This window comes from Cynara cardunculus (assembly GCF_001531365.2).
Source record: "Cynara cardunculus var. scolymus isolate 2C chromosome LG 13, CcrdV1, whole genome shotgun sequence".
In the NCBI taxonomy this organism is placed as follows: Eukaryota; Viridiplantae; Streptophyta; class Magnoliopsida; order Asterales; family Asteraceae; genus Cynara; species Cynara cardunculus.
Window position 1 is genome coordinate 8,433,322 of NC_037540.1, and position 11,581 is coordinate 8,444,902.

The following is an 11,581-nucleotide window of genomic DNA, read 5'->3' on the forward strand; positions in this document are numbered from 1 at the left end:
ACCAACAAAGGGACCATCATTTAGAACATGCTTAAGCTTTAAATCAAATATCCAATTCTTACATATCAAAATGAAAAACCTAACCATTGATGAAATCCGTCTTTTACTTCATAATAATACATTTGATATCGATTCAGAGATTGATCACCTCCCTCTACCAGGAGCCGCAGCTCCTCGACCTGCAGCCTGAGCCTGCATAACACCAAAAAAACAATTGGAACAACTTAAAAAGAACAAATGATGTCACTTTTGACCTCAACTACACTAACTTTTTAACTATAGTACACTTCATTGCAACAACTTGCCATATTTTTAACTATAGTACACTTCATTGCAAGTAGAAACTTGTATTAGATTTGCAACTATATTGACGCCAATTTCAAATTTTGAATGTAAGTTCACCTACATAAGTCAAATGGTCAAGGGCAAATATAAATAAGGATACCACCAACTCATCACTAGTCCTTATGTAGAACAACATGTCATGTAGCACACATTCTATCTCATCCAAGAAAAAAGTAACTTTGGTAGCAGCCTTAAGTTTACTCAATGGGCAAATTAAACCAAACCAAATAAAACAAACTCAGTAAATCCCAAAGAGAATGGGATCCGTGGAGGTAAGACATATGCGGTCTATCCGCCACCCCAAGGAATAGATCACGCCTTGCGAAAATGTTTTGTAAAATGGAAAATTACTAAATGCAAAAAAATAGTTTTGAAGCGATGATTAAAAAACTTGAGAAAAGCTTGATATAGAAAGCCAGGCATGGTTGTTCTGTTCCATTGACATTTTTTACCAAATACCAACAAAGGAAGCTTTTCTTCATGCGAGTATTTAATAAAGTTTGGATATACGAACTTGATACAGAAATAATATACAAGATGAGACATCTTGAGTGAAATTAATAGAATCATAAGATATCATTCAACTTGCCACTATGAGGGCGATTCACCAATCAGAAATGAAATTTAAACCGTTTGCTTCAAGAGCCAAATGGAACATTAAGATCTGAACTGTGAGCCTGAATTTGACAACTATGCTCAACATCTGTTTCAAATTATAGTCTGAAGAGATATTCGTAATACTTACTCGAGCTCGCATGGCGACAGCACGACCCCGACCAACACCAAGTGCTGAACCTTTGCCCTTCAAGAATGAAAATTTGGGTGATATTAGAAAATGGGATGAATCTAGAGATATGCACACACTCTAGAGGGCTAAGGATGGTACCTTAATTCTAGCTTCTAGACGCTTGAACATAGGAGCATTCTTAAGCATATCTGGTATGATCATGAACCTGCAGGGATTTGTCAGGTTCAGCTCGTTTTGGCGACAATAACATTTCAATTATATTGTGTAAGAAAAATAATAGAGAAGTGACTTGTGAATCCCATTTGTTTCATGTTAGTGGAAACAGATAAGACCCACAAGAAATGTACCACATACCTCTTTGTTTTCTATTTATAGTTTTGTGCACTTTAAACAGTGTTATGATTTTTATTTTATAACCAAACCAAAAAATGACTGCAAGACTATTGAGTTCCCCAAAAAACATAAGACGTAAAAGAATGTTTTTTGGTTTGAAACCTCAATCTCATTGAAGTCATGGTCAGAGTGTGTTTTTTCCTTTGTAAACCATAGAAACATAAAAATCCAAACATATAGTGTTCTAAAAAGCATTAACTAAAGCTAAGCAGTTTTGTGACCATCTAGCGCATAATCGTCTAAGCAAGTATTAATCTGACATTTAAGTGGACGCATAGAGGGTTCATTTGAATGTATATAAATATATAATATGATTGTTATTATTAGATTATGTATACATATGAGATATTAAGAATTAAATTCTAAAAATACTTTGGTACAATTATCTTTCTGAATGACTGATCTTAAAAGTACTCATAAGGAATAGGAAAGATTACCTTGTAGTTGATAAAAGTTGATTGATTTCCTCATTGAATTTTGAAATGCTTAATTCAACAATTAGTTGCTAACCAAAGTGGTGAGGGATGCTTAAGGCTGTAAGACTGGTTAAGCAAAAAACACTTCCGAGGCTACACCTCTGTTGGTGAAATTGAGTCGGTGGTTGAGGTGAATAGGTCGTAGTAACTACCTTACTAAATAAAAACCTTAAAAAACAACCTCTTACCCTTGTCTCCTCCCTCACGCACATTTCTCTCCTCTCCTTGTTATAATATTTTGTAAATTTCTTTTTCATCATTATTGTTGATGCATACGTTTCACCATACTAAGGGAAAACATCTCATTCTCATCTCACATTTTCGCCTGTCTACACCTTGGTGACACTAACTAATGCAATATGTAGGAGGCACTGAATGCCTAGGGAGATGCTTAGGCCGCCCTGAGCAGGGGATTTCAGAATACAGTAGCTATACATTTTGTAGCTAGTGTTGACAAAAGTTGTAAATCCGTTTTGGTTTTTAAAAAACGTATTCAATTTTCAAACACTGGTTTTCTATCTGGGTCGGACCTTCTAAAGAAAACTAGAACAAAAGACAAAAAATGAAATTGCTACCAAATGATACATTAGAATTTCCTTTAAAAATGCAAATAGAATAATATATAAAGAGCTCATCCCAAAGAATAATAACACACCTGACTTTGCTGCCCCGAATGAAGACATGCTCAAGTTGAGCCACCTTTCCATCCTGCAGATGTGCAGACCAACATCAGACTACAGTTGTTTCAAGAAAAACAACTCAATGTCCTTACTGTTCACTTTTTAAGAATTCTATTTATGTTTGCATTAAAAAAATTGGGTGTTGTATAAACGACATAAAACATGAGATCAATGTCAGTCAACTATATCTCTTCTAAAAATTGGTTAGCTATTTCTCGTTTTGTTTTAGGATTCTTCTTCATTGCGTCCAAAGGTGTAAAAATATCAAATCACTAAATGCTATATCGTCATCACAAGAAATAGATTTCATGATTTATTACTAGAAATTCCAACTCTATGAGAAACATTACCTTTCACATAAACCCACACAAGATAAGCTTGTGTTAAAGCATAGTTTTGTTTTCCCCTCACCAACAATACAGAATACAGAATGGATGCCACACAAATGAAAAAATGTCTTCACATGAACACCCAATTCCCTACTTCCCTCGTTAGATTTTCTTTTCACAAGTATTACTCTTTTAAGTTGGTGACAACAAGTTAACAACATGATCAACAACCAAACCTAGTTTTCATTGCCAAATTTGCCATTCTACTAACACTCAGCGCAAACTTGACACCTTAAAAGTTAGCAAAACAAACAAACCTCAATACCATAGAGCTGGAAGATAAAAAAGGGTACTTCTTTAAAATACCATATGCCCATGATTACATAATTTCATATTGAGTGATTGACATTTATAACCACCATAAAACACTGTAGTTGCAAAAATCCCAACATACTTTATACTAAAAAAAGCTGGAACATTTTGCCCCAGTGTTCCGACTACCCATGGCTCTTTCAAAGCTAATGCCAGGTACATAGGTTACAAATGTTCAGGTATGTTGGTGTGAGGGGATTTCTGCAACTAAAATAGTTTTTGCTGTTGTTGAAAACTGAAGACAAAGTAAAATGGCAATTGTTGATCACTCATTTCAAAAGCCATGTATCGTTAAATTAAATTAGCAAACGTTCATTACCAATTTACCATTTCACAAACTTATATCAACAGAGAAGTAATTTTAGGTTTAACACGCATTCCTACAGATATTGTTTATGGTATAGGCTTGTGGAACATACCCGTACTGTTCCAATGCTTGTTAGGGTTTTTTCCTTTACATAAAATCGTAAAATTTACCCCCACGAATAATGGGATTTCAATCAAGTGCTTAATTGAAACGAAGAAAAACACAAAACAACAAGAGAAAGATGATGAATTAGACTCTATAAATCGATTACATTGAGCTAAAAAATAGCGGTACGAACCTTAGCGGTGAAAGTGATATTTTCTAGTTGACAATTCCAGTTGTCTTCGCATTCTATCATGCTTCCTCTGTAAACTTCCCCGCTTTTGAGTTCAACCGTCACTATGTGTCCGGCGGCTTCATGTAACAGCTTCACCGGAATTCCTAGGCTCCGACTCATCCTGGACTAATTCTCTCTTTCTCTTTCTCTTTCTCTCTATCTGTGCTGATCGGCGGCGAGGGTTGCAGGTGAAAGGGTTTTCAAAATGTTCGAGTCCCGCGATCAGTCTCTTATTACAGGGAAATCAATAAGGTCAAGGGTCAACCCCACAAAATTCATTCTCTTCTCGTCAAAAGCATTTTTTAGGGTTTCGGATTATGGTTATTTTTAAAATCATAATTTATACTCTTTTATAAAGCAAATTTAACAAAAGTTTTAAAGTCTTAAAATATTAAATGACCAAGATATTTTTTATACACTTTTTCACCCCCTCATCTCACATGCACTCACCCTCTCACATACATTCACCCTCTCGCAACCGATATTTTTAAAATCATAATTTTAAATTTACACTTTATACCTCTATAATTATTTAATTTATTTATTTTACGTCCTTTACTTTTAAATGTTTCATTATATTTACCGAATTAATATACATAATCGTATATCAATTAAAACATGTTTAAAAAATACATTTTTATTTTAACAAGTTACACCATTATAATCGTCTCTTTAATACATTCGAAATGAGTCCAATATTGAATAGTTTTTTACTTAATTATATTATTATATATTATATATACTATGAAAAAATATTTTTAATATTTACGATTTATTAGTTATTTATTTATATATATATATATATATATATACTATATATTTTAGGGTTAAGCTGTCCAAATTGCACTATATAATATGTTCTGAATTAATATGTTCTTGTGTTTTTTTGAAATATATATATATATATATATATATACATGTATTGTATTAATTCAACCTTAATCTGAGTTTTTTGACAAGAAAGAAGGTAAACAGTTGAAATTTCATTTTAAAACTCATATTTTTTGGTTTTTTCATGACTTATGATCTGTTAAATTTGTAGTTTTCTTTATTGGTTTTGAGTGTTTATCTTAAAACTCAAGTTTCTTGGTTCTTTGCTCTTGGTGTAAATCGAACACATTTGTGGAGTCGTTTATATATATTGGATTTTAAACTGTCATACAACTTTTTTCATCGATAGTCTGTAATTGGAACCATAACTCTTATTTATTGAAATTGTATTAATATGTAAATACCAAGTGTAACATATATCATCGTTAAATCTTATCTTATAAAATCAGTGAAACTTCAAAATCGTTAAAATTCATGGCTCCCGCCGCATTGCGCGGGTACACAACTAGTTTATATCTATATCTATACTACCTTATAAAACATATTTAATAAAAGTCTTAAAAACAACCTTTAATGCATAATGTATTGATTCTTTATGCATAAAGCCTTAAAAGTATTAATTACAAGCATTTATGCATATGGTATAACTCAACAATGTTTCACCTTTTACAACTCATACTTTTAAGTTTTATCTTTCTCATATTTAGTTTTGGTTCTCAATAGACATTGAAAATTTATCTATACTACCTTATAAATCAGATTTAATAAAAGTCCTAAAAATAACCTTAAATGCATAAGGTACTGTTTCTTTATGCGTAAAGTCTTAAAAGTATTAATTGCAAGTCATTTATGCATATGGTACAACTCAACAATGTTTCATCTTTTACAAGTCATACTTTTAAGTTTTATCTTTCTCATATTTAGTTTTGGTTCTCGATAGACATTGAAAATTTAAACCATCTACCCCTAACTTTGACCTTATATGTTCCCAAGATTTTCATTTTACCATCAAAACCTCTCTTACCATTTCAAATGTAAATATCATATTTTCATAATTCACGATTGATTTTTTTCCCAATCACCTCCATTGTCCCAGTTACATTCTTTCCCGCCCCTGCCGTTCCTCGCCGTCTCTCCTCCAGTCGCACCGACACCCTTACAACTTTCACATGTTTTTATACTTGTGTAAAAGTCTTCCTTTTGGCTTTCCATTTTACTACTAGGGTTTGATCTAGCTGCTTATTTTAAAGATTGACATTTTGGAGTTCCGGATCTACATTTACAGTATTTGTATACATTAACAAAGCCATTTGCTTTTAATGGGTTATTTAATTCAATATATTCGAGATGGGTTGTGATTCAGGTCGAGTATCTTGCTCCACCGCTCCAGTCCTTGGCAAATGCTTGCATATTGCTCCACCGCTCCAGTCATTCGGGTACGAATGGCAACAGGGCGGGTTCGGCCCGGGTATTGGTATCCCCGTCCCCGTAACCGCTTTGATCCCCGTCATCGGGTCCCCACGGTTTCCCCGATCCCCGTTGGGGAACCCGTTAAGGGTAAAAATTATTTTTTTCACCGTTGGTTATAACCGAATTCGAAACCGATATGAAAAAAATTACAATATGTTAATTTTCACAATTAAAAGTAAATTACAATTTTTTTAAATATGTAAGTTTAAATGTCTCAAACACAATCGAACCAATTACAAACAATGTATTATATTAAAATATAAACCTAACATAAATTCAAACATCATACAACTAAAATCACGATTTTAGACAAATAAACTAGATTTTTTCGTGAACTTTATTTGGGTTGTTGAGGTAAAGTGGATAAAAGTCTTTTAACTTTTAATGTTATTGTTTTTTAATGATATTATATGTATATGTATATGTATATGTATGTATGTAAATTAAAATTAATATATATATACACATATCGGGCCGAGCTGGGCCGGTGATCACCTTCCCCGTCCTCGTCCCCGTTAAAATCCCCGAATCCGTCCCCGATCCCCGCCCCGTCCCCGATAAAATGTTCCCTTACCTGGCCCGAATGTTTCGGTTTTCGGTTTTCACTGTTGGTTTCGGGTTTTTTTGTCATCCCTACATTCGGGTTGTAATTAAGGATTTATGAATAATTGTAGAACCTACTAACACCAACATTTTGGATGAATGTATATTTGAATCTAAATTAGATACAAATATAGTAGGTTTTTTTACATCTTCAAGGAATTTGATATCTCAAAATTGAACAATCTTAATAAGCTTTTTACATCTTGCTGCATTGCGCGGGTAGACAATTAATATCTATATAAAGGAGAATCATCAAAAGATGATGTGGCATATTGAGAGAGCGAGAATCATTAGTTGCTATTTTTTCTAATTTTTGAATTATTTTAAATAAAAACATATCATTAAATGAATGAACCTTTCATTTACTTTTTATATATGAGTTACATATAATAATCTAATAAATCTTCATATCTATAAATATATAATCTATATATCTGTAATCTATAAGTAAGAACCAAAAGACATTATATGCCATAATATGGATTGAGGATTCCAAAATATTGATTGTAGTTAACTTTGTCCATCTCACATTAATAAAAAGATGATTTGTTGGAACATTGATGGTGATTATATAAAGAAACGGATGACAGCCTTTTCTTTACATGGTTTTTTTATTTATGGTTACTTTGATTCATTTTTGATTAAATAGTTAATTTTTGTTACAATTTTATTTGTGTTGATTTGGTATTCTATTTTCTCATACAATTAACACAATACGCTTATTTCATTTGTTTTGTTTATCTTATATCTTTGTATATATGAAAGTAAGAACCAAGAGAAATGATGGATTGATAATTCCAAAATATTGAATTATAATTAACTTTGTCTATTAATTGATATAATCTTTATCTTTATATGTATATAATATGTGTGTGTATATATAGGGACGGGTAAATGAAATTAAAATTAATATATAAATAAGATTATAATCAATGTACATAACTCTGAATTTCAGTATTTTAAAATCTCTAATCTATAACTCTACAAGAAAATAATGATATATATTCATGAGCTAACAATGTAATATTCCAGTACTTTAAAAATTTGAAGTGTGATTTTCTTTTGATCATCCACATTGACGGAGAGATGATATGTTGGTTTTTTTTTTTTTTGCTAAATATGTTTTAATATGTTTTTGGCACACTTTTATTTAAAGTAAATCCTATATAAAGACGATGAAGGGTATATTTGATAAATAAAATGGTTCATTGACAAAATATGTTTTTAGGCTGACTCTTCTTCTACAAAAAAAAAATTATCAATATAAAAATTAAGTAGAAAAAAATAAATTTACGAGGTAGCATCGTGAAAAATGTTATTTGAGTCCTAAATAACATAAAAAACAAAACTATTAACGGTGCATCTTATACTCTTCATAACAAAAACCTATTAATATTATAAATATATACAAATTAACCACTAAAGAAATATGTTTCATTTTAACTTGGCCTACTACTTCTAAAAATTTGAAATTTGATCTGAGTATTTTAAAATCTTGAACTGTAGTTTGGTTTTGGTCATCCCACATTGATGTTGAGATGATAAACTGGAGAATATATTTGAATATATATATATATATATATATATATATATATATATAACGGATGGGGACGTCTTTATGATGTATAAATGTGTATTGCCTAAAAGAACAACACAAATAATGAGGTGACTTCATATCAAGTGAAATATCGGTTCTTATTAGTTTAATATCTGATATGTAAATGATCATATCACTTAACTTACTTCAATAGTTTTTTTTTTCTTTCTAAAAATATTATAGTCACCACGCAACGTGCGGTCCACAACACTAGTTTATTAATAATATAAAACATCACTCTCTAAATCACATCAAATTAGAGGTGGGCAAAATTCGAATGATCCAAAATCTGAACCTTAATTCGACCGAAAATAAGGTGTTTATGCAAAACCTGAATATCCCGCAATCCGAAAACCGACTTTTAACGGAAATTATGGTTCAGGTTGGGTTTGATTTATAGCCTCTCGATCCGTCTGAAAATTGTTAACATATATACATACGTATTTTAAATGCTATATAAATATATCTATTTATTTAATTATCTTTTTAAATTTTTCAAAAATCCTAGTCCATCATGTTTTTTCCTAATTTCTAAGCACACTATTGTTTTTTATCAATCATCAAAACCGATTATATATATATATATATACCATTATAGCTAAACCCGAACCTGATCGATCTCAACTCGAAACCCGACGACCCCAAAACTGAAGCAATAATCGGGGTTTGATTTCCATATCCGAAATCCGATCGGATCTTTAATTTACCCACCCACCTGACCCGCCTTATGCATACTCCTACACCAAATAGATTCGATGTATATTACATGGAATATGATTGGTATTAGGTGTATATAGACACTCTAGAATAAATCATGAACTTCTGGTGATAAAGTCGAAATTTGAATTACACCATGATGCCGTTATAAAAATATTATCACCACGATCGATTTCATATGTTCGTCATCTTTTTTCCAAAATGTTTTCATTTTCTAGTGAAATAATAAAATAACGAGTAAATTACAAATTTCGTCCCTATGGTCCCGTGAAAATTTGGATCAGGATCCTCAAATGAATAATTATAGGTGGTCATTATGGTTTCCTTTTTTGTTATGGATTAGGTCCCTCATGTTACCAGTTGTTTAAGATACCCGTTAACTTAGAGACTTTTTCATTTTCCTCAGTCGTATGGAAATGAAAATTGTAACTGTTTCGAGGACATGTTTTACCAATTTCTATGACTCAAGAAACTTCTCTGTCTTCGCCATCTTTTCCCCAAATTTCCATGAACAAAAATTAAACCGGAAAACCATACCCCAAATCAAAAAGAAATAAAGATTCAAACCCATAAAAAATAATTAAAGAACAAAATCAACAACGCCAACCCATTTCTTCAAGAACAAAATAAACAATACAAACAGGGACGTTCCAATATTTTTGGAGACCCTGCTACATTTAAAACTTTTGATTACATTGCATAAATGAGATAACAGATAATACATGTTAAAGAACATAAATGAGCTAAACCTAAAACGATTAACAATATGAAACTAAACCTAAACCATTAATGATTTGAACCTAAAACCAAACGATTAATGGTTTGAACTTAAATAATTTCGGCTATAGTTTTACACAAGTCGATAAAAAACACTAAACACATGTAAATTTGGGCCCCAAAATTTCGGAGGTCTGTTCAAAATTTTACATTTAACATGCTAAGTAACGACCATGAATACAAACCCATTTTTAAAAGAATAAGATCAATAACACAAATCCATTTTTAATAGCAAAATAAAAAACAAACCCCATTTTTTAAGAACAAATCAACAACAAAACTTATTTCTGAAGCCATTTGTATAGATCTTTCATTACCCAACGATTTTTTTTAATTAAATAAAGAACACAAAAAATATCAAATCCTTAAATAACTTCAAATTTATTAATATCTCGTCAGAAACATTAGGACATCAAGATTTCTAAAATATAACTCAAAAACCCTAAAATTTATACCATATTAAAAAATCATTGCCAAAACCATAAAATCCAAAACCCTAATCAAAACCCCAAATTCTACTAATAATGGTTGGGATTTGTTAGGTCGTGAGGCACAAATTTTTGTTTGTTTATTTATTTATTAAAAATAAAAGGGTACTCGTACAATGCATCGAAACATATTTTCTTTTCAATGTTTTGTTTTATTTTTTATTCATGTTGATATAATACGAGTTTATATGGTTTTGAGAAAACGATAATGTTTTATTTTTGAATAAAATATAAATTTGAAAATATCATATAAAATTCACAAAAAATATATCAATATTAGTATCAAATTAACTACTTAAAAGTTTTTGTTTGTATATTTTGTTAATTCAATTTTTTTATTATAATTTAATTTAATTTGATTTATGTTTAATAATATAACATTTTATAAAGATAATAATTAACTATTCTGTTAGAACTCAATGATTATCCTAATTATATTTTAGATTTTTTTATATTTAAAATAAGATGTTTATCCTATATTTGATTATGTTTATCTGCAGTTAGTTACACGAATTCAGATATGAAGCTTTAATAAATTGTACTTACGCACAATCTACTTGCAATCTTGAGTTTTAAGTAATATATATTTATAGACAATACTTCACGTATAAAAAATGGGTTTTAAAAGTTTTTGTCAAATGTTTTATAATATAGTATAGATAGTATAAATTATTTTTATTTATTTATTGAAGAAAATTTCAAATTATATTAAAAAAGTGTAAAGGAGATGATTTCTGTGGTACCAAAATATATTATGTCATTGCTCCATTTGAAGGTCACATGGCATCATCACTCTTAGCATATCCTTTGCTTCCCTTCTCCAATAAGTACTATATAGTCAAAACAAATCATCCTGGATACCAAAGATATCAAAAGTAAGAAAAAACATATGCTTTCCTTTGAGAATTCAACGTGGGTCACTCAAAATCCCTGTAAAATATGGATTTTTCTTAGTGTTTTTAATCACCAAATCATCTGGATTTATTCGAGGTCAGTGCTTTTTAACGGTTCTAATTCAATCGTCTCACATTATAATCCTGCCTTCCCCTCTGCAACCACAGTAGTGTGTGTGTGTGTGTGTGTGTTTGTTTGTGTGTGAAATTTAGCAGAG

General features: G+C 30.7%; 1 protein-coding gene across 1 annotated transcript; it reads right to left on the minus strand.

Annotated features, from left to right (window-relative positions):
- On the minus strand, positions 1-4,203 carry LOC112525753 (small nuclear ribonucleoprotein SmD3b-like). Its single transcript, XM_025136007.1, has 5 exons — positions 3,949-4,203; positions 2,618-2,670; positions 1,232-1,298; positions 1,091-1,147; positions 1-192 (listed from the first exon to the last, which is right to left on the minus strand). Exons 1-5 carry the CDS (start codon positions 4,105-4,107, stop codon positions 145-147), a joined length of 384 nt encoding a protein of 127 aa, XP_024991775.1. The 5' UTR covers positions 4,108-4,203; the 3' UTR covers positions 1-144.
- Between the last annotated feature and the right edge of the window lie 7,378 nt (positions 4,204-11,581).